Source organism: Rhipicephalus microplus, chromosome 5, assembly GCF_043290135.1.
Source record: "Rhipicephalus microplus isolate Deutch F79 chromosome 5, USDA_Rmic, whole genome shotgun sequence".
Classification (NCBI taxonomy): Eukaryota; Metazoa; Arthropoda; class Arachnida; order Ixodida; family Ixodidae; genus Rhipicephalus; species Rhipicephalus microplus.
The window spans coordinates 8,376,892-8,400,774 of NC_134704.1; the positions used below are offsets into that span (position 1 = coordinate 8,376,892).

Here is a 23,883-nt window from a genome sequence, read left to right on the forward strand (position 1 = left end):
CTAATGAACTACAAGATGATGAACTCCTCAGCACACGTACGAAGTGCCGCTCATGGGAAACACATAGGCAGAAATGGCCGACGCGCCTTGCCAAAGCACGTAGGGGGCGGCCATTTAGGAAATGCCGATGGCAATAAAATGACCGTATTCATTTTTTTTTCGCACTCAATTTTAACGCGCATGCGATTTATGAACTCGCTTAAGGGGAGACACGAGTCTTTTAGAGCAAAAAAATTGCCAAAAAATCAATTTTTTAAAATATTTTTTTTCGAAATCTCGACGTCCGAAAGAATCTATTGCTGAAATATTAACGCGTTCCGATTAGTATTTATTTTGCTATTGCGTTCTAAAGAGATCATGATCACTCTCGCTCGAAAACGCCCTCCCAAAACGGGCAATTTCAATGCCGCCGTCTGCGGTAACCGTTAGCCGCAGCACGGCCATTTTGGAATCATTCGAAAGCTAACTGCTTCAGCAATCCGGTTTAGCGAGAAAACAACTCTAAGTCTGGTGACTATGGAGCTACACGCCACCGAAAAGGAGGGAATACTCGCACGGCATTGGCGCGTTTATACCACGTGGGGCAAATCCTGCTCTCCAATTGGACGACCGAAATTTCGTCTGCCCGACTGTGTGCAACAATGCGCGACTCCTTGTCACAAATTGTTCAGACGCGACAATGGCTGGCGGGCGACGCAAATTCGCAACAGCTCATGCCTACGGCAAAAAACGCAAGAGTCGGTCTCGGATACCTGAAGCAGCGTCGAGTGAATCGACAGCGACGAGCTCTGCGACATGCGCCAGCGAGTGTACGATATCCACCGAAGCTGCAGCCGCGCGCGATGCCTGTGGCCGACGACACGAGGACAACGCGCGTCGATACGCATTTTGTGACAGAAGCAGAAAAAGTGGCAATTGAGCATCGCGCGGAAGAGCAACGACAGAAGCTGTCTTCGTTATCAGCTACCCGCCGAAAGCGGTCGCTTATCGGAGATTCCCCGGAAGCGGCGGGGTCCGGCACCGAGTTCACGCTGCTAAGCCTACCGCTGCTGAACCAACTGCTTCGGTGCGCGAAATGCGAATTCTGCTCTGGCCCATTGAATGTTTCACGGGGCGACCGTGAGTACGGATTGGCAGTTAGAATAGTGGTGAACTGTGCCGTCTGCGGAGATGTCAGCGCCGGATGGAGCTCGCCGAGAGCAGAGGGGAATGCGACCTGCAACCCTTTCGAAGTAAATGTGCTTGCGGCTCGTGCAGTTATGAGCACGGGAAATGGGCAGACCGTGCTAAACGACATTTTTTCGGCCCTGAATGTGTCTCATCGTGGAATGCACAACAAAACGTACCAAGACTACGTCAAAACCAAGATGAACCCTGCTGCGATGAACGCATCCGCGAGTATTATTAGCGAGTGCGCAACAGCTGTGAAGGCCATCTATTCTGAACTGAATTTCGGGAACCCCGGCAATATCGCAGTTTCCTACGACGGGACTTGGCTAACTCGTGGCCACTTGTCACACATTTGTGTGGGAACTGTAATAGAACTGTTTTCGGGCTATGTGTTGGACTTCAAAGTTTTCTCGAACTTCTGTTTGAGTTGCGAGATTGGCCCCAAGGACGACGACCCTCGATACAGTGAGTGGCGAGCTCGGCACAAGTGCCAAAAAAACTCTTCGAGCAAGCCTGGCCAGATGGAGGTGGAGGCTGCCAAAATTCTGTTTCGCCGGTCCCTCGAAAAGCATGGATTCCGCTACACAACGCTGTTGTGCGATGGCGATAGCCGCGCTTTCAACAGCCTTCAGGAGGAGCAAGTGTATGGCTTCGTGGCTATCGAAAAGGAGGATTGCATAAGTCATATACATAAAAGGATGGGTGCTGCACTGAGATACCTCCTGCAGAAGAGGAAGGGGGAAGGTCGGCCAAGCCTCGGTGGCAAAGAAAAGCTCACCGCTGAGCTTGTAACGAAGCTTACAAATTATTATGGTTGGGCACTCAAGGCACACCAGGGAAACATCGATGAGATGGAAAATGCTGTCCTTGCCACTTACTATCATGTGACTTCTACTGATGCAAAGCCACAACATTCACGGTGCCCAAAGGGAGAAGACTCATGGTGTGCCCACAACAAGGCAGTGGAAAGGCAGCAGGCTCCTCCTAAGCATCGGTACGACCTCCCGGAATATGTTGCAGAAGCGCTCTTTCCAGAGTACACTCGCCTCTCAGATCGAAAGCTGTTGGAGCGCTGTTAAAGAGGCAAAACTCAAAACTCGAATGAGAGCCTCCATTCAGTGATCTGGTCGCTTGTACCAAAAACCAAGCACGCCTCGCTCTTCACAGTCGAAATTGCTGTTGCGGAAGCGGTTGCTCAATTCAATGCTGGAAAGAAACGTGCTTCTGAGGCCATTTTGAAGGAGCTGCATTTGAACCAAGGCAACACAGATGTTGAAAGATGTCTGGAAAAGGACCAGCAGCGGCTAGCGGCATGTGACAAAAAGCATACCAGAGCAGAAGACTTCAAGAATGCCACGAAGAAGAGGCGTGTGAAAGAGAGTGATGGTGATTATAAACCTGGTGGCTTCTAGAACAAAAAGGACTCCCATCTGTTGCTTTTTTGGCAAGAATTAAACCTATATATAGTCTTCAAACTTCTTTTTGTGTTTTCTCAAAATCAGTTTCTTGCCTATGTGCTATACTGTTGCCCACAGTATCTTTTGATCTAGTGATCAGATTTCAACAATTCTTGTTGCAATTGACAGCTTACGAGTTCTATACACAATAAAACTACTAAAATTTATATTTAGTCAAGAGAAAATTTTTTATGTGCTGATAAATCTCATGAAAATTTTCATGTTCCCAACCATTATATTACATATGGCAATAACTTTTATAAAAATAAAGCTAATTACAGTGATAGTATAGTTGTGATCCTTGATTATTCTAGAATATGTCCATATAAAGGGTTCAAGGATATTTAATGATTAAATTGCAGAATAATTGGGCAATTCAACGATTCATTATATATTCAATATCTCTAAAACTACTCGAGATAAAAGAAAATGGATTGCATATATCTTCACAGCAGGTTAAAAGATACATTGCCTGAAAATTTCATTTGAATATGATAATAAACAGAAAATTTTTTTAGAACACCAGAGTCTCCCCTTAACCGGAAAAAAGGTGCGCGTTAGATTCGAGTAATTACGGTATTCACACTCGATGACCAGTATTGCCTCTCACGCTGTGATGTAGTAGCCTGGAAAATGCGGGCATAGCAGACGACAGCGCCACATCACCTGGAAGATGATAAAAATGAAGGGGCATTGAAGCGCGCCCACTGAAGAAAGAAGAGAAGGCGCTCGCGCAGAACGAAGCTGTTCGGACGCTGACGAGACGACGCATGGGAGCCTAGGGCGAACCCGCAACTACGCACGAGGTTCGAAAGGCCGGGTTCCTGTCTTCGAGCCATTGACGTCGTGCCTAGCCACGTCGGCGTGGCTAGGCACGAGTTCTGGGTGAGTGGTTTTGCGAACATCTCCGGTACGGCAAGCGCCCTCGAAAGACCGGAGCGGCTGACCACGTCCAGCGAGCAGACATCGCTGACAGTGTGCGGCTACGCCTAGATTTGGTGATGCCCTTTACAGCGGTATGCTGACCCAAGCGACGACTGCATCCGAGCACGCAACGGGTCCCACTTCAAGGCACCGGGCTACGGCACAGTCTGTGAGACTGTTTACTCTTTTCTTATGTGTGTGAACCGCTTGCGTGTACGACGCCTAGTACTGCATTTGCAATAGTTTTTTCCTCGTCCAATATAACTTAATTTTGTTTTCTGCACTGTCTCCATCTTCCTCGCGTCACACGCCTTGCTACGTGACAAACCTAACCACCACACACGCCTACCAAAGGCATCCTCTTTAAGCAATCGTTGTGATAGAGCCCACCTCCAACTTTTTTTTTTGTCACTCTGCTGGAGCGGGTGGCATCGATAAGAAGGCAACCACAGCAAAATTGTTTTGCGTGCACACTTTGCATAATGACTTCTACATTTTTGCAGAAGATATGTCAATCTTTGCATTCCTGCTGCGCAAGTCTTCCCTTTGCATGGATGACGTATGTGAGGTCCTCATGAATTGCGATGCTCTTTAGGATCGCGTAAACATCCTACATTCATGCATTGTAAAAGACAACCTGCCGAGCTTTACCAGTGTTGACCTCAAGGTCCGCCATTCTCCAATTTTTTTTTGGAAGCTTTAAAGATGAGTCGTTTTTGGACAATTGGTACGAAATCAATGTTGTGCATGAAATCAGAAACTTCTTGCTGGTTCCTATATGATGACATAGCAACAAGTATGACTTTGTTGGGTAAATTGGCCCCATCTTTAGGCAACCGCCGCCTCCTCATCGTTCTTGACAAGTAGCTTGGAACATTCAGAAACTGACACAGCACCTCTTCAGATAGTAATGCCCAACAGCTGCAGTCTATGTCAACAACATGCTTGCAAGTCTTTACAATGTCATGTTGCATAAAATGCAGGTAACACACCTTGCATGTCTTGCTCATAAGTTTATTGGCATGGGGAATAGCTCCCACCCACTTTTCAAGAAGCGGCGCATCGGACGGCGGTGCAAGCAAGTGCCGCTTTTTTTCAATTGCTTTTGTACCCGCTGCTGCAGTTGGGCACAAAGCAAATTGGCATCGTAAAGCTTGGCAGCTCCGAGACATCCTGTAGCCGATAGTGTAAGGTTCTCACAATTCACAGATGATCAAAGTCGTAGAGGATAAGCACATGTGCACGCGGTCACAACACCAAGAGAAAAGAAGCACGATGAAAGCCGCGCACACTGCGAAGTCGGCCAAGCAACTGCGGGGAGGAGCAACACCGACAACACGTGCGACAGCGCTACTTGCGACTGTGGCTCCCTCTCATTGCTCGGGTATAAAATATGTATGCTGCATGTACATGTATATTTTTTGAATCTACCTCAACAGGAATGTCTGTGTGCCCTACCTTGGCTAGTGAAGGCACCTGTGAATCAACCTTTGAGGCTGGCTACAGCTTTCTGCGCTGCATCATCCAAGTCTGCAGCGGTGGTGATGGGCAATCCACTGGAGCTCAAAATGCTCCTTGCCTCTTCAACATTGGTTCCTGTAAAAGTGATTTCAGAGTGTTTCATCACCAGTTCCAACACGAGTGTTTCAATGAGAAGAAAATTCTGAAGAAACGTTAAACCAGTTCAGGTTTATATAACTTCATGGCTATACTTTTCATAACTTAATTATTGGACCAATAATATTCTCTTGAACAACTACACTCAAATCTCGTTATAACATAATGGAATATAACGAAATAATGGATATAACAAAGTAAATGAAACTCCACTGAAAAGCTCTATTCAGAACTGTGCATTTTAAACCTCGTAACAATGTAAAATTGACTGGTAAATGAATATAACGAACCAAATTAGTCTATCAAAAACAAAAAAACTACCGTTGTCTGTTAAGTATATCATTTGGCGTGGCTCTTTCAAAACTCGCACGCCGACCTTACAGCCAAGCCACGCGAGGCCGAGAAAGCCGTCCTTCTCACACAGCCAGCGGAGAGGATTGAGGAAGCGCTCAGCGGGTCACATGATGGAGAAGCGCTGTCGCGGTGCAAAGCGATTTTCTTCTCACTTAAGAACACACGATGGGGAAGCTTCAGAAGACTTACATTTATTCACAAATCAGAAGACATCCGTCATTAATTGAAGTAATCGGCGAAGCGCGTCTGCACAGGTTTGCCTTGCAGCGAGTCAATAAATTTCGCATGCAGTTTGCAAAGCATAGTAGCGCGCGGCGAAGTCCAGCGCCAATGCTCTCTAAAGATGATGGCAATGATTGCGTCTTCGCTGCTACCCTCTGCACTGAGAAAGAAGGAACGTCTCCACGTGGAGAGAAGCAGATCGGCATTAGAGAAAGAGCCGAGAAAGAGCCAACTCTATGCGACAGCTTTCTTTTTTTTCCTCTCTCTCCCCGTGCGCGGCCTTGAAAGGAAAAGGGTCTCTACGTGCAGAGACAGAAAAGGGAGAAGCGTAACACAACCCTGTCGCAGATCGGCATTTGAGAGAGAGCAAACAATTCGCCACACTCTTTTCCTTCCTTTTCTTCTTTTTCCTTCTTCGTGCGCAGCGTTGAGAGGTGACGCTGCGGGACTGGGCATGGTGCTGAGAACATTTTTGGAACGCGGTATGTTCGAATTAACCGTCGCAAAAGCTTGCGCGCTCGAATCACAGGGCGTTTTTGTCCATTGGAATACATATAGCTTTGACAAGACCACAGCATGAGTTCGAATTGACCGTGTTCTAATTAATGAGACTCGACTGTGTTTATTTTCCGTCGCATGCGTGGTCGCGAAGCGGTACATCGGGCCGCGAGGCGGTTTCCTTCTTTGCATGCTTATAGTTGTGTATCCATCTGAGCGTACATTGCACCAAACTGTTATAATCGATATAACGAAATAATGAATATAACAAAATAATTGTGGCTCCCCTTCAACTTCCTCATAACGAGGTTTGAGTGTAGTGCATCACACATGTCCATAGGTGATAGATAGACTGGTAACTACAGAGAGCATGCCAATTGATCTTCTCTCTGCGGTTACTGGTAATTGCTGTATTCATGGGAAGTTGGAAATGATTGGAATCTGAACTTGGCTACATTCAACGCTAGAACACTATCTAGTGAGGCTAGTCTAGTTGTCTTATCTGAAGAATTAAAGGGTGCTCAATGGGATATAATAGGGCTCAGTGAAGTCGGGAGGACATGTGAGGCTTATACAGTGCTGGAGAACGGACGTGTCCTATGCTACCGTGGACTAGTTGACAGAAAAGAACTAGGGGTGGGGTTTCTTATACACAAGAGTATTGCTGGCAAGTCTCATAATCAAGTTTAACAAAAGGTACACGATGAAGGTGGTACAGGCCTACATCGAGCCTTGATGATAATTTGGTTGAACGCTTCTACGAAGACGTAGAGTCAGCTATTAATAAAGTCACAGTATACTTAGAACTGTGGCAGCTTGGGCTAGTTGGTATGGCATGACGATAGTTATAGTGCGTCCTTCTTGTCTCTGTGTCGTCGTTTTGTTCTCGCACTATAACTACCGTCACAGTATACTATTGACCCCATGCAAAATTGCTGCCATCTGCTAGCCGTCGTGGGCATACCGCCATGTTAGAGGCTCAGTGCAGCACAGTACGCACACCACATACGTTTACGTATATGCATGCTTAAGATATGTATCAACATGAGGCGCCTATTGGCCGAAACCGCAATGCTGACATATTGCTGCGTCCCTTGCTGCACAGAGCGAGGAACTCAAAATGCTTAAATAAAAAAGGTAAACCGTAAACATTGCTTCTTATTATTTGAAAATAAGGACGCTAAACCCCAAAAATTATTATAAAAAGAAACGCAAAAAAAGTTGACCAGTGCCTTGCATACTGGTCAGTGGCAGAAAAACTATGGGAGTATGTCAACAAAGGGGAACTAGCAGCACTTGCATTTTTCTTGAACTGGTGCCAGAAGTTGTGTCATGGCCCATCCTGCACACCCCTGGGCACATTAACTACTAGCTGGGAACAAAGCCCTCGGTTTAAGTGCATACTTCGAGACGCCATAAAAAAAGGGAAGCCGAGGTGGGAGGATAAGAAGTGACGCCACTATCACAACCAATGCAGTCACACCAGAGGAAAGGACTGAATGGGTCCCAAAACGTTGGGTTCATTTACAAAACTGTGGCTGGAGACATTTCCTCTTCTAGGATCGGACAGACCTTCTAGTCAAACAGATCTATTTCATAATGTTACATTTCTAGTAGGCTTGCGTGATTAGTAAGTTTTAGGAGCTTTGCTCAGCAAGCTTCTTATGCTTGCACTCTGTCCGGCAATGCCTGCATGTACACCTGTGTTGCCAGTGTAAACTTCTCAATGATTCTAACAATGCTCACTAGATGGCGTGCCGCCAACCAAGGTGTCCGTTTTCAATAACCCGTGCGCTCGTGTCCTCGAGACTACGTTCACTTCGTTTTCGTCACTTCGTAGGCACAGCAGCATGTGACAAGTTGCTACGATGAGTGTTGTGCATGGGTACTAATATTCTCCGAAGCCCCCTCACCTGCCTGCTTAGTTCAAAGGAAGTAAAAACAACCTCGAATACTAGTAGCAAAATTTTGGTAGAATGCCAGTCACATATGCTATGTTTTAAAACTGACTATACTTTCAGAATGTAGGCTGGTATAACAAGCTTTTAAATTTCAAAAATGATTAATCGATGAGAGGGCAATATGTTCATTTACCTTGAAAGGGGCTTTCACAGCAGTGCAATTTCCCCTAAATGTTTTCACGGTATTTCACCACTACACTGCAGTGAAACCAGCTTTACAAGGGTCACACTCGAACTACAGTCGACTTTTGTTAATTCAAACTCAAAGGGACCTCTGAATTTTCTTTGAATTATCAAGAAATTTGAATTATCAGAAGTTCCCAGGTAGATGACTCTGGGTGAGATAACACCACACATTATTATTAGGCATTGATTTTATCCCATTTAAAAATATTTTAAGTGTCTTTAAGCTCGAAATGCATGCAATGAACAAAAAGCAGAGAAATAAGGTCCACAAGTTTATTGGCCATTTACTGCTGAACAGACCTTTTAAAGAAATTGTGAATTGCCAACTGCTTAATTGCTATAAGTATGTGACTTCAGCACAAAGCTCTCTATACCACTTGAGAAGTGTCGTGGTTTACCATGCGTGTGCTTTGTTTCAAGCATTTGTTTACTAGAAAAGCCTTTTTCCTTTAGTTACTCAGGTGCCTATCTTTCACTTTTAGACTGTTAGAATTATATAAGCACGCAAATTTTCAAATAGTGGTGGGAAAGCAGCAGATATTTTTCTATATGAAACTGCAAAAAGTATGAATTAACCGAATGATGAAGTTTGATAAGCGGCTTTTAAATACATTGAAAAAATAGAGGGCCAACCAAAAAATGTAATTTCATTTGAATTAACCGATAGTTTAAATTATCAGAGTTGGTATTATCGAGAGTCTACAGTAATATATTATGGAAAAGCCAATTACACGACCTTTAGGGGACCATGCAAAACTGTCGAATAATACTGGCATTGTACAAAAAAAAAAAAAACAACAACAACAATATATGCAGCGACAGTCAGCCTTGCCCAAAAAGAGGGTACAGACTGCCTGAATAAGCCCATGGCACGACTTTGTGCTTCCCCCCCAAAAAAAGGTTGACTAAAACATTACTGCCAGCGGCAGCATTACTTAGTTGAAGGAGGTGCGGGCGAGTCTTTATTCTGAATTTTAAAAATTGAACCAAACATGCATCTTTCCCCAATAAATAGAGTTCAAAAATTGCCTGCGCACGAACCCAAAACCATGTTCTAACAGGCTCCCATCAGGAGAGTTACAAAAAGTTTCATCAAGAATGCCTTCATGTTCGACTGAGCTGTGCGCGTTGTAGTTGATTTGTTGCCTTATGAAGCGCAACTAGTGATGTCCAGTTGTTATAATGAAGGTTGACATCATGTGAAAGTTATTTTGCACGATGAAAATAGCTGCATCACGCCATTTTGTGTGCTCAAGCTTGTGACTATGAGTGCCACAAACAAAGGCAGGTGATCAGCTTAATGTCAATGAGGAAAAGCTTTCACTAACCGAGGACGTGAAAATATCAAGATATTGAATGCGAACTTTTCAGCCAAAAGGAGCTGCTCTGTGTGAATAGAGCTTCTGTAGGTAAATGATTCTATGTACACACGCGATCAAGGCATATGCATATCCTGTCCCAATCTCTCAATATCTAATCAACCAAGGAGAATGCAAGTTCATATTTTGCACTAGTGAATATTTTGTCTACATTCGATGCGAGTAAAGGTGTTTTTTTTTTAAAGGTTGGACAGAATCGGGAAGTCATTGTAAAGATACAGGATTGGTGCAAAACCGTGTCGTATAACGAAAGTTTTTAATACATTACTTCTGATCCGTCATAAAAAGCAGATTGTCGCAAAACCAGGGGACATATTAAAAGTTTCACTATACATCAATTCATTCATTTCGAATACTTCAAAGTTTCCAATAATCTAAAATTGAATTGAATATGAAAACACTGTAATATTCGTTTGAATATTCGGAGCACTCGAATATTCGCACAAGCCTCAAATGCTTAGTGACATACAGAGAGCTCGTCAAAAGCAAGAAGTGTAGCCTCACCTTCCAGCCTCACCACAAGAGGAACAGTGAGGTTTATTGAGCGGCATGCACTTGTGATTCCGTTTGCAATGGTAGCACAGTTGACAATGCCTCCAAAGATGTTCACAAGGACAGCTTTGACCTGCAATGATGCATGCATGTACTGCACTATTCTTAATCATAAGTACAGTTCATAACAACAACACTGACACACATATGAAAGAGTGAAGTACTTCACAGAATACAACCGGCATTAACATTGTTCTTCACCCCAACTGATCACATTGGCAGCGTGAAAATTTTCGTCAATCAGCCATTGAGTGTGAGCTCTACAGCCAGGGACTAGCTGTAGAATTGTTTTTTTATGATGCATGTGCTGACGCTATCTTTGATACAGTCATGAGCGGGTGGCCTACCTTTGGATCATCGGTAATTATCTTGAAGGCTTCTGTGACTTGGTCTTCTTTGACTGAGCCACCAACATCCAAGAAGTTGGCTGGTGTACCGCCATAAAGCTGGATAATGTCCATGGTGGCCATGGCCAGGCCTGCACCATTGACTGCCACAGGGGAGAAAAACATAGTCATCTCAGTAATCTACAGTCAAATCCCGATTTTTCAGACATGCCCGATAATTTGGACATCTTCGCGGCACCGCCACGAGCCCCATAGAATCAATGTATAAGGAAGTCTGAAATTTCGGACGCTCGAACCCCCCGGAGTCCAATTTTTCGGACTTTTTGGCGCGACGGAAGGTCGGAAACCAGGAAACCACCACAACTGCGTCACACATGATTACGATCGCATGAATGAGCGCGCCGGTATACTGTGGCGGCATCTGTTGCTTGGACTCGATCGTTAGCGGAGAAACACACACGGCCTCCGAGATTCCTAACACTGGCCGTGTTTGTCGTGCAAGGGTGCTTCGCTGACAATCGACACTATCCACCCGGAAATTTTCGGCGCCAATGAAGTTCTTTCGCTTTAGCGCTTGTGCGTGCCACTCTGGCTTTCCGCGCAGCGCTTTCGCGAAGCGTTTCATTACTTCGAACTAAAACTAACAGTCACACACCGATTTGGTCTGGCCACGCTGGCTATCTTGAATGTTTACCAGCGCCACCTCCAAAGTACCGTCGCGCCGTTTTGTTTACGCAGCCCACATGGTGTTTGGCTAGCCTAGTGCGTGGTTGTGAGATCGTATGAAGTGCGCTCTGCAACGCTAAGCCTAGGTGCTTCGACGCTCGTCAGCAAACTCCTTTGTTCACATTTCGCTTGCCTGCGATGGCCCCCACTCCGCCTTCGTCGTCCTCGCCGATGGCATCGAATCGCAGAAAACAGTACCGTCGGATAATGATGGAGAAGAAAGCCGCCCTTATTAAGTTAGTGAAGAGTGGCCGATCGCTGGCTGACGTGAGCAAAGAGTTCAGCACTGATGACGCTGTCATCAGTGTACAGTGATGACATGACCCTTGCTCAGATCGAGGCGAATGTGATCACATGCAAGGGGCACGCCGTTCAAACAAGGATCAACAAGTTTTTCAAGCCACTGCAGCTCTAACACCGACTGCCCTAAGGGTACCTGCTTTCGGCTGCATGCATTTTTTTTCAACAGCTCTTTTCAGAGCCACCCCACTGATGCTTTGGCAGAGTTCTGGAAGCGTGGTACTTCGACTTTCATCCTGTTGATTCGAGAAATATCAATAAAATGGTGCGTTTTTTGCTTGCATTGAAAGATATTAGCAAAATGGTGCACTTTTTTTTGCTTGCATTGAAAATTGTCAGTAAAATAATGCGTTTTTTTCTTTGCTTGCATTCATTTTTTTGGACTGCCCGAATTTTCGGACGGTTTTTCGCTCCCTAGAGGGTCCGAAAAAACGTCAGTTGACTGTATTTAGCTGTCTCAGCCTTACATGGACACGTACAGCGGTGGCCACGTCTGTGAAGAGCAGCTGGTTTTGCTCTGCGGGGTGACACGTCGAGGCATCACATGGTGAGCCTGACTACTAGGCTCGTGAAATTACAGCCCGAAACTACCCCGCCTCACAAAGCTAAAAACGACAACTTGCGTGCTCTACACAGATGTAGCCGTTTAAAACTGAGGGGAAAATGCCGGGCACATTGCAATGCAAGTTTTCCCTAAAGTGTGGAACAGCCTGTACATTAACAAAGGAAAATAATCTAACCTTTAATAGCTTAAAGGGATACTGTACAAAATATTTGCCACCAAAATTCTGAGCTAAACTAAAAGAGTGGCTGCTGAAATCTGTAGACACAACCTTCATTTCAGAGAGAGACTATTATAAAATAATGCATTTAGTGCGTTTTCCACAAATTGCCACGTTTTGCGAACTAGAGCAGGTGACACCACTGGAAATGGGCATGCCAGCTATGCCAGCCATTGTTCACATCTGTCAACCCACTTAGCCCCACTACAGTTCCTAGAACCACTACAAACAACAATGCTTCTGGGTGGGATAAAGCCCCAAAACAGGAGGCAGCGTCTTAGTGAAGGAGTGGGATACAAAGGAGAGGTGGAGAAAGGGGAAACACATGGACACTTTATCTGCCGCGGTGACAAGAGAAGTCCAATAACATTGTCAACTCTTCAAAAATATGAGAATTGAGCTCTCTTTTCATCGGAACAGTCGTGTCTTTCCAGCAAAATTTCAATGTTTTTGTAATTTTTATGATTTTTGTTCAATATTCCTTTGATGAGAAATAATTAAGGGTGCACGAATATTCGAAAATTCAAATAGTGTTTGCTATCCGAATTGATTTGCACTAGAAATTTACTCATTGTTGGGTAGTGCACAAATTGATAAAACACAAAAGAATTTTGCTATTCGAAACTATTCAAACTGCCTAAAAACACATACTATCGACGTCCAATGACAGTGGCCCCTTCAGACTTTTAACATGCCTCACTCCAACACACTTGTATTGCGGCAATGCTGTCTTTCAGGCTCGGCTATGATCACAAAAGGAGATGATAGATTTTGCAGAGGTGGGGGCTCAATCAATACTGTCTCGGACCTGAAATTTGGGCAGGAAGTTAGAAAAATCAAATACCAAAGGTTTTATAGCATCCAAAATTCCAGCATCCAGAATTATAGCATCCAGAAGAAATATTTGGAACTCCGGACTCGTAGAGAGCACACTCTAGTCCACCACACTCGTTGGGCTTCCACAAAAGTTGGAAGAAGAGGAGTGGCAGAGAAATAGCATCTTTGCCTTTCACGTGTAAAATGTTGTTGGCAACACTCTGGTTGCACAACATCATCCACATAAATACAGTTTGGCCTCTGTATTGCCTCACTCTTGATAAGACGACTATGAAACACCACCCCGCCAGCACTTCATCAACCTAGGCAAAATAAACACTTTATATTGCTATCTCATTAGAATATGCCTTGAAATCCTCCTGAATCTATTTTTCTTCAACTTTTCTTCAAAGTACACTCAAACCTCATTATAACAATCTTGCATCTTACATGAAAATAAGTTCGTTTTATCTGAAAATTCATTATACAGGTTTATTTGCTTATTTTTAATGCTATACCTATTGCAACACTATTTTTCATTTATTTTGTTATAACCAATACTTCGCTACACCCGGTTTCATTATAATGAGGTTAGAGTGTATTGAAAAAAATATTTAACCAGCAATACCTCATTAACTCGAACTCGCATATACCGAAAAATCAGCAGAGTTAAAATTTTTCGTGGCACCGAACATTTTCCCATACGTCCCATGTATATCTACAGTCAAACATTGTTATAAGGAAGCTAAAGAGAAAAATGAATTACTTCGTTATAACCATTAGATTATTATAGCCAATATCCATTTCTAATGACAATTAGCCAGCAAGAGAGAATGTACTCACTACCGAATCACAGCAGCCCACCATGCAGAGAAAAACGGCGGTCGGAAAGAAAAAAACTAGCAAAATGATAAAGAATGGTGCACTTTTATTTCCACCAAATTCAGCACACCAGCTAGCAGATCACTTCGAAGAGAAACAGTCCTTAATAGACTTTTACAGACTTTTCTTCACACGGATGACTACAATATTTCAGCTTTAGCAGTTATTTCGAGTCCGTCCTCGTCATCATTGTAAGCACCAAAGAAGCGGCGCAGCAGGTCTATCACATTTAGCTTTGTTGGGTTCGCCAATATTAGGCTCCATGGTGTCGACACATTTGTCACAGTCGTCATGCACCCCCGTCACCGCGCGCACTATTTCCGCATCTGACAACTTTTTCGTTGTCATTGTGTCAGCATCAGCACCGACGTACGTGCAGAAAGTGTCGCAGTTAGGCGCAACGCCGGCGTCAAGGAGAGCATCCCACAACATCAGGGCCTCGCCGCCCGCGGCATCCTCAATCACTGGCGTCATTGACAAAATCTTCGACAACTTTTTTTTTCCTTGACGCCGGACTCAACAGCTTTCATCATTGATGCGACTTCTGCTCAATTGTTATATTTTTGCTCTTACGTTTGTCGCTGCTGTTGTCCATCTCGTGTCTGGCGGCAGAAACTAATAGAGGCGGTGTTGCTTTTCCACAGCGAATAACAAAGAACAAAGCCACAATTTGCGCCGTCCCAGCGCGGAGCTGAAGAGAAGGAGGTCAGGTTCACGGGTGAGTTAATGAGTTCTACAGGAGAGGGAAGGCCGGCTGACCCGCACGCTCACTCAAGTTGCTGCGCAGGCAAGTCCATTAGTTCCTGAGGAAAGGGGAGGCAGGAATACTCAAACCAACGCGCGTGTTGGCAGGCAGCTCCCAGCGAGCGCAAGGCATGATTTTTGAATAACCGCAGCCGTGATGAGACGTAAACCGTCGTGCGCTATAAAATATTGAATTGACATATACCAAAATGATCAGTAAATGCTAGTTGTGGACAAAAGATGCTTCGTTATATCCATTCTGAGGAAATTTATGCTTCATTAAAACGAAGTTTTAGATAAATGTGCATCTATGGGAATTTTAAGGAGAATTACAATTGCTTTAGTTTGTTATATCCCACTTCATTATAACAAGGTTCTACGATATTTTCTATACATACCATTATCTCGAAGTATTTTTAGGTCAGATTGCAGATAACTCAAAATATTCCCTGGGAGTGGAACAAAAATTTCGCTGCCAGACCATTTGACATTATTCGCGCAGTGCTGCCACACCTGAAGTCCGTCGATTTTTTTTTTCTTATTTAGCCGCGCCTGCCACTACGTCGATGCTTCCTGCAAATGCGAAGTGCATGAAGTCTCAGCCCAGCGACATATCAACTTTTTTAAACAACCCTGTTGCATGTCATTTGACACATGCGCGGAGCAGCGAGGTCCTCTGCCCATGCTTGGCGTAGTTTGTCTCGTTCGCTTTGCGTAGTGCACATCATTTTCCCTGAGGTCTGATTTCATTTCATTTCATTTTATTACCTTAAAGACCCCATTGAAGGGGTTTCCGTTTATCAGCCCAAAACACGTGGTATGGATTTCTCGCTGACTGTGAGAAGCGGCAACTTAGTGAGAGTGCAGCATGCATGGCATCAAAGCAATGCAAATCGCTAATGGTGGAAAAAAAAAAAGTTGCCCTAATTAAGGAAGTGGAGAAAGGAGACCGAACGAAACTGAGCATCGTGCAGGCATTCTGCATCTCCTCGTCTACGCTTTCGACGGTGCTGAAAAACAAGCAGGAAGTGCTGGATGGATTTCAGCAGAGACTGTGAGGCACTTTGCCAAGAGGTCACCAAGCTTACAGGTAACGGTGCCACCAAAAATGACGTGACTTTTCTGGAGTATGCGCTGTGTGAGCAGGATGTGGCAGTGACCAGGTAAATGACGGATGCTAAAATGCTTCAAATGGTCCCTAACGTAAGGGACGGCGGAGACAACGGCGATGATGAACCACCTCGAGAGGTGCCGACACCTTCCTAGACTAAAAATTTGCTTCGCATGCTTCGAAGTAGGGTCGGCTGCAGGGGCGGGGAAGATGGACTAATGCGATGCGCAAAGCAGCTGGAGGACGCCTTCCTAGGCTCGAGTACGACAGCAAAGCAGATGAGCATTAGGCAATTTTTCTCTGCTAAATAAAATAGCAGCACGGCAAAACCTAGCTGGTCAAAGCCTCTTGTATGTTATTTTTTTCTCTTTTAAACATGCACAAGAAGAAAGGTTAGAAGCTTTCGCTGAAGAGCCGGTAAGTAGGAGTAATCTTTCTGAACAGCGCACACTTTTCCCGGCAATTAGCACAACTTTGCTTATCTCAAAAATCAGTTTATATTGAAATTTTCTCTGGTTTTTAAGACATCGAGTTAACGAGGTATTACTGTATATGAAAAATATTCAATTCGATTTGCATCCAAAATTTTGTTATTGGGAAAGCTCTAGAAATAATTAAACTGCCATTACTGACAACAATATATAAAGAAATCATAGACACACATGCCGGCTGTGATGATCAGTTGCTTGTGAATAAAACTTTGATGTTTCAAATATTTTTACTAGCAATTGAAACATGCAGCTGTTCAGCAATCACCAAACTGTAGATACCAAATCAGATTTTTCACAAGTGTTTAGAGATGTTATGGCCTTCCCACTGTACCCGAAAAGCCCTTGTAAAGACAAAATGATCAGTGCTTCAATGAAGAAATGGTGGCACCAAACATTTTTTGAAAAGACCTTTTGTATGTTTTTTAATGCCTATTGCCATAAAAAGCTTTCACAGTGCACTGAAAAACAACGTGCATGGACAAAGCCATCACATACCTACCTAAGCAGGCAATATTTCCATCCATGCCAATGTAGTTGAGGTGGTGCTTGGTTGCGAGCACCTCTCGAGGATCACTCTCAGATGTGTCTTCCTGAGCAAAAATAGCTTGCTGTCTGAAGGCCGCATTGTCATCGAAGTTTATCTTCGCATCAAAGCACACAACTGGTACCCATGCAAAGAAAAAAGTACACATGAAACCAGCTAGATGAAATTTATACACATGTTGAAGCTCAGGCTCTTGCAAAGCATTTTTTTCAAAGGGGTACCAACACAAAATTTCGTGGCTGCGATAGCACGCAGGATCAATTCCCATGAACATCACCTTGTACACACCACCTTCAGCGACGATGTGTACAATTGACCTTTTGCATGTCTGAGTGGCCCCCTCTCGCAGACACTTCCAGAAACAAATCGCGGGGCATCGTGGCGAGCGAGCTTCTGCCACTGTCACCGCTCACTTTGATCCGGACTTGCTCTTACATATCCAAATATCAGAAGTGCAACCTCGCACAGCCTTCTGTGTGCATTGGATCCTCCTTCAATGGTTATAAAAAAAAAGAGAAAAGGAGCAATGCAGCGAGAGACGCAAAGAAACGCGTTGATGGAGAAACAGACATACGACATCCACGAACAGCGTCTGAGAGAAACAGCCACAAAGTGTAGTTATCCGCTCGCATGAGATTCTACCGAGCTTCAGCAAAGCAACAAATTCACGCTTCCTCGAGTTCTCGGTGTAATTGCTTGCTTATTAGCTCTACTGCATTTTTTAGTTAATAAACTGGTCATAATAACTTCCACTACCAGAACCAGATTGTTAGATAAATTCATTGGTTGCGCCGCCCGCACCACTCGCACCGCTCTCACCACCGATGCCACAGTGAAAATACAGAACGGCGCCCCGCAGATCATTTCCCAGAGCCGCCGCCAGGGGGCTGCACAGGAGCTGTATAGGCATGCAAAAGGTGGACTGTACACATCAACTTCAAAGGCACGTCAAGCACCGTGTCGCAGACAGTCAACAGTACCACGACAAAATGGTGCATGTCCATGCACGTCTCAACGGTGAAGCAGATGCCGAATACGCCACTTGGCCAATCGGATGCCTAGGTTTTGTCACGTGCCCCAAGCAGTCAACAGAATCGTGCGCTGATGCTTCTCGACAACGCGTTTTTGCTGAAATACCAATGAAAAAGGCAAGCCAGCAGTGGCGGGAAATTTATGATGAAGAACGACCCTTCCAAACGAGACCGACATGACCACGATAGCTCGTGCGTAACGGCAATGATATGGTGCGGAAAAAGCGAGATTTTAGCGTCTATTTGCGCTCACATTCATCTCACAGGGGTTGTTATAAATTAATTTTGCGCCAGAATCACACAAAAAGCTAGACACTTCTCAGATGAGTTAAAAAATAGTTGCAGATTTCAAAATGCCAGCTTCAGAAAGTCGATTTTTTTGCAACTTTCGGCCTTCTAAGACCCGTGTCCCAGCTTGATAATCATATACACTGCACTCTATTTCCTTTCTTTTAAGCACCTGGTGCTTTCAGGTAATGAAAGGGACACAATCACTATATTAACAAGCAAGATGGATGATAACTACTGATTGGAGACAAGATATGTCTCCAGAGGTGCAAGCTTTTGTGGAGTGTAAAATGCTCTGAGCTGCTACAATTGGTATATAAAAACTATACAAGCAGAACAAGTGCTTGCCCTGCAGCTGCAATAACACTACTGCCTACAAAATGTTTAAAAGGCACTGACCTCTTCCGTCTGGTGTTTCTCCAAATGGGTTCACTTCAACCTGAGTGGCATCAACTTTGAGAAATAAGTTGTACAACCTCTCTATCTGTTCGGCTGCCTGCCAGCAAACAGAACATAAAGAGAATAAGCAGTGCAATAACAGTCATGCAATTTTCATTCATGGCCACTACAGAAAGTCAGGAAAATTTTATGCTGTAAGAATGATATAATCATCAAACAAGTTTATGTGAACATTTTTCACTAATGATTTTCATGTCATGTTTACTGATAACTAATAGCAAGTACTTCTTCTAGTCTATGGTCACTTGTAATAAAAAAAAAGATTACATTTGAGGCTAACGTGACCCACAGCACTGGGGACCATGGGCCACACCAGTGAGTCCTAAAATTTTATAGTGGCCACAGAACACTGCAACTGCACTACTGCAACAACACTGCAACTGCTGCACTTCTTTGTAAACAGGCACTCACAAGAATCTAGTAATTGTGACCTCAACAGCTTTTATTTGAAAGATGTTTTATGAGAAATAGTTTACTCCAAATAAGCCCCAGTATACTGTATCAGGGATAATTGACATACATGATTGCAGAACCATGTCTCGAATAATAATATTAAGAAGAAGAAAAAAGAGAAAATCTCACACAGCTTGAATTATCACGTTTGTGATACCTTTCATGAAAAAAAAAAAAAGCCAGCGACTTTCTTGCTAACTTTACTAGTAGCAGCAGACTGAGTAAGCCTGTGCAAAAATAAAAGAAGAAATATCCTGCACAAAAAGATGCAAGATGACTTAGACTCAAGAAATATCTGCAAAATCACAAGCACAGAAATAATCGCACAGAGTTCAATGATAGTGAGCAACAGCTGCTTACTGCTAACCTGCAAATTTCACAGAACATTAAAAATATGAAGCTCCGAAATATTCACGAGTAACGGCCGTGTCACACAGGCCTTTGGAAGCCAATTGAAACGATGGTCTATTGACTCAACTGTCAAGCACAAGCTACCACATGGGCAGTTTTGACGGCCGTTGAGTCAATAGTCTATCGAGTCAACAGAGCACCTTACAACTGCATTAAAATATCAATGTCCAATCAGCAACAGAAGCCAAATGACGCAAACATGTCCTCCCGTTCACAGTGTGCTTATACATATGCTTAGAAAAAGGAATCTAACCAGTATGTTACAAAAGCAGTATATGCGAGTGTTGTGGATTTTTTAATAGAGTAGTTTTGTTACTTGAAACGGACGAACTACACATACGACAACAGCCCTGTGCTGGTTTTTAGCGTGCTGTCTCGCTATCCGCCGCTTGCCACAGTTTTGTTGCTCAATAACATAAGTACCGTATAAACCGGACTATGGGTCGAGTGGAAATATAGGTCGACCCCCTCAAGTTCAGGTTACCGAAAAAGAAAAAAAAAGAAAAACAACCCAAAACTGCCGAACCACATTTATTTGCGAATTGGGCGCACCCCATCCCGATCGTCGGAGCACCCCTCTACCACCATTGCAACTGTCGCATTGTCGCACCAACTGTCGCACCAACTGTCGCACCATCGCATTGTCTTGCGTTTGAAAATGACGAAGGACGGAAGCTTTCTATCATCTGCCGTGCATGCCAGCATGACGGTGAAGCGCAAGTGCTCGTTGCCAGTGGACAGCAGCTTCACATCCTTGGCGCCGTGCTGCATGATCGTGATCGACGAAGGCATGTCAAACCACACGGGGGTCTCATCGGCGTTGCCAATCTGCCCCATCATGTAGTCGTTCTGCTCCCGAAGCCGGTTTACGAAGCGCTGAAAGTTTATGAGCTTGTCCTCGAACTCCTCCGGCAACTTTTGACAGATGGATGTGCCCCGCTGGAGAGAAAATCCTTTGCGTCTCATGAATCGACGCACCCAAAAGTTCGGTGCACGAAACTCTTCTCTCGTGAGCCCAGCTTCTCGAGCGAGTTCCACGGTTTTCTTGCGAATGGTATCTACGGTCACTGGCAGCGAGCGCGCAAGAACTTCCCGCACAAAGTTTGCTAGCTTATCCTCCAGCTGTGGATGAACGGCACTTCGTCCACGAAACGACATTTTTCGAGGATTGCACATCTGCAGCTTCCCTTTCTGCGCCCTCCAATAGCGCACGCTTTTTTCTGATACACCAAAGCGGCGCTGAGCAGCCATATTCCCGTTCACTTCTGCGAACTCAACAACATATAGTTTAAACGCAGCTGAGTACTGCCTCCTCGCACCGCTAGACATATTCAGTGAACGAAAAAAAAAAAAAAAAAAAAGGCTACTAAAAATGCAGCGCAATGTCAAGCGGAGCGAAAGCTCGGAACAGATCGGAAGCAAATCACCAACACAAAGAAAACAGACTGCGATTGGATTTGGATGTGGATATGGCCGCGTCTGGCTTCACAAGCACATGCAAGCCATATGTTGCCAGACAGCATCGCACTTTTGGCTAGACATCGCTATATAAAACGAGGGGCGACCTTAGCTTATTATTTTATTGAAAAAATCTCGACCTATATTCCGGTTTATACGGTAGGGGTGCACGAATATTGCAATCTTAATATTCATGTTCGGTTCGAAAACCACATATTTGAAGTCACTCGAATATTCGATGTTTTGGAATATTCGACCGCACTAGTTACTGTAAAAAACTTTCAATTTTGCACCTTTACGACAAGTGCATCGACAGTAACCCATGCAGTCATTACTGCGACTTCGGCGCAAGCGCTGTCATGGCTGCACAAAAAACGCCAGGCATGCATAGAAGGGGCAGCACAGTCACAGCGAAAGCTAGAAGAGTGGCCTTTCAGAGCCTTTTCAAAGCCCTCATTGCTTAACTACTGTAAGCACACTTGCTTGATACCCGCTAGGGCATTAATAATAAACTTTTGGGTCGTAGGCCAGCATTTGCTATGCTATTTTTTGTCTTTATTCTGAGAAGCGTGGTATTTACTTAACACTTGCAAAGAATTTCGTGCCAATTGTTCAAGCAGTGGCTGACACGATGAGGAATAATGGCTGAAGTAAGTATGTGCCACAGTTAATAGGGGAACAAGAACAAGCTTTTGTAATGGGTTGGAGCATTGTACGGCCCACTCGTTATGCTATTCGAATTGTGCGATGAATGATTGTTCTTTTGCTGTTTTAAAACGCTTTATAAGTCTTTATAAGTCGTATTAACGCGATTGCTTTCCCAACATAAAGCCTGCCTAAGGCAAGTTCACCAACAAGCCACAAGCACCGGCGTAGATCAGTGGTAGAATACTGGGCTGGCACCCAGCAGACCTGGGTTTCAAGCCCCACTGTGTCTTTGGTGCTAGGATTTTTTTTAATAATTTCGCTCAATGTGGTTACGAACACCAGCGGCGGCGGCAGACAACTGCGCGTGACTCGAGTTGTGATTTCATAACAGCTTTCACTGTAAAATGCATAAGAGCGTGGTGACTGGTATCGATGAATGCCCTGGCGCATCATTGCGATGAATCTACCAAGAATGGACATCTCAAAGAATCCAGATCATAAAGTGCCTCCTCAGCCGTATGTGTGGCTCAGCAGTTTAGAGCTGTTACCGCTCACACATGCGTACTGTAAGCGTACCGATTGCGCGCTGTTCGCTGCCGCACCTTTGTGCGCGAAGCTGCTTCAATGAAGTGTGCATCACTCGTGTAAATCAAGGCAACTCGCCGCCGTTGCATTGGCCCGACAAAATACTCATTGCAGCTTTGCTTGGTCCGGAGCTGATCCAACACAAAGAAGAAACGTCACTGTGCAAGGGCAAACGCACGCGTACATTACAGTGATCGACGCTGATGAAATGAGCTTAGTAGGTGACGCACTGCATGCAACTAGATAGAAATGCTTAGACAAAAAATGCAGCAGGCAACGCATAGCACATATAGCTGCATTGGCTTCCGCTAATAGATCGCCACAAAAACTTAGGCACCCGCACCGATGAAAGCCTGACAAGTCACCCGTCAGCTGAGCCGCTCTGTCAGCATGTACTTCTCGTCACAGTTCGGAAATGATTTGATGGTAGTGTGCGATTATGTGAATGAAATGAAGTGTTTTTCCAAAGAATGTCAAGCAAAGGAAAGGCCATGTACTTTCAGTAACATTACAATGGCATCATCACATATATTAGTGGCTTACGGTGGCGCACGTAAGGCGACGCCGTAAGCCACTAATATATGTGATGTGTGGTGTAAAACAAACACACATATAAGATATCACAACCACATCTCACCTTATCTAATAGTGGCCCCTTGAAGTTGAGGTTTTTGGCAATGTTCTGTGCTTGTGTGCTAGTGATGCCCTCCAAGATGCTGACTGGCTCCTGTTACATACGAACAACACCATTTGTCAAGGCATCTCTTGAACAATCAGCACGTCCCCTAAACTCTGTCATTACTTTCGTAACTTGCACATGCCAGAAAGAAGCAATGATGCAATTTGTATTTCAAGACATGTTTATAAAACTCTGTTCCATCAGTTAATCATTTGATAACATTCCCCTCAATATAAAGATCATAACACAGTCACCTTCTTTTCGCATGCCTCACAAAACATGGATTCCTAAGGTATGTGGAAGGGAATGAAATGAGAAAACTTAATTTTTCTTCTACAGAATGCTAATCATTAGAGTTGACAGAATGGGTGCAAATGAAGATGAACATTCTATGTAATCGGTGCCACTAGTACCATCTACTGAGAGAATAGCGATTGTGCCAATGGTCTGGTGAAGCTATGTGAGATCAAAGAGATGCAGAGGGAAACACTGATCATGCACCTCACTAGTCACATGGGAGGCATCTAGACATTGTGCTATTTACCTTAAAGATCAGGTGTGGCGTCTTCTCGGCAACATCTTCAATGTCCACGCCACCAGCTGGACTGGCCACCACTACAGGACCGTTGTACGAGCGGTCCATTAGGATGGCCAGGTAAGTCTCCCTTGCTATGTCCAGTGCCTCAGCAATCATCACCTTGGTAAGAACACGAACCAAAGAATATCTTCTAAATTTACAGACAACAAACAAGAAATCTGAAGCAGTAAGCTTATGATGCCTGCACCTTGCGAGGATGCAATCACCCTC

General features: G+C 44.3%; 1 protein-coding gene across 3 annotated transcripts in view; it reads right to left on the reverse strand.

Moving 5' to 3' along the window:
* Positions 1-23,883, reverse strand: part of ScsbetaG (Succinyl-coenzyme A synthetase beta subunit, GDP-forming) — a 36,783-nt gene that overhangs the window by 3,572 nt on the left and 9,328 nt on the right. For all 3 annotated transcript variants that reach the window (XR_012895279.1, XR_005110237.2, XM_037426228.2), the window contains exons 5-11: positions 23,620-23,772; positions 23,034-23,123; positions 18,782-18,878; positions 17,019-17,180; positions 10,668-10,810; positions 10,273-10,393; positions 5,010-5,147 (exon numbers count right to left, since the gene is read on the reverse strand). Coding sequence is in view for 1 of the 3 variants with exons in the window: in XM_037426228.2 (XP_037282125.1) it covers positions 5,035-5,147; positions 10,273-10,393; positions 10,668-10,810; positions 17,019-17,180; positions 18,782-18,878; positions 23,034-23,123; positions 23,620-23,772 (879 nt within the window). In the remaining 2 variants the exon portion in view is untranslated. The remainder of the gene's footprint in view (positions 1-5,009; positions 5,148-10,272; positions 10,394-10,667; positions 10,811-17,018; positions 17,181-18,781; positions 18,879-23,033; positions 23,124-23,619; positions 23,773-23,883) is intronic.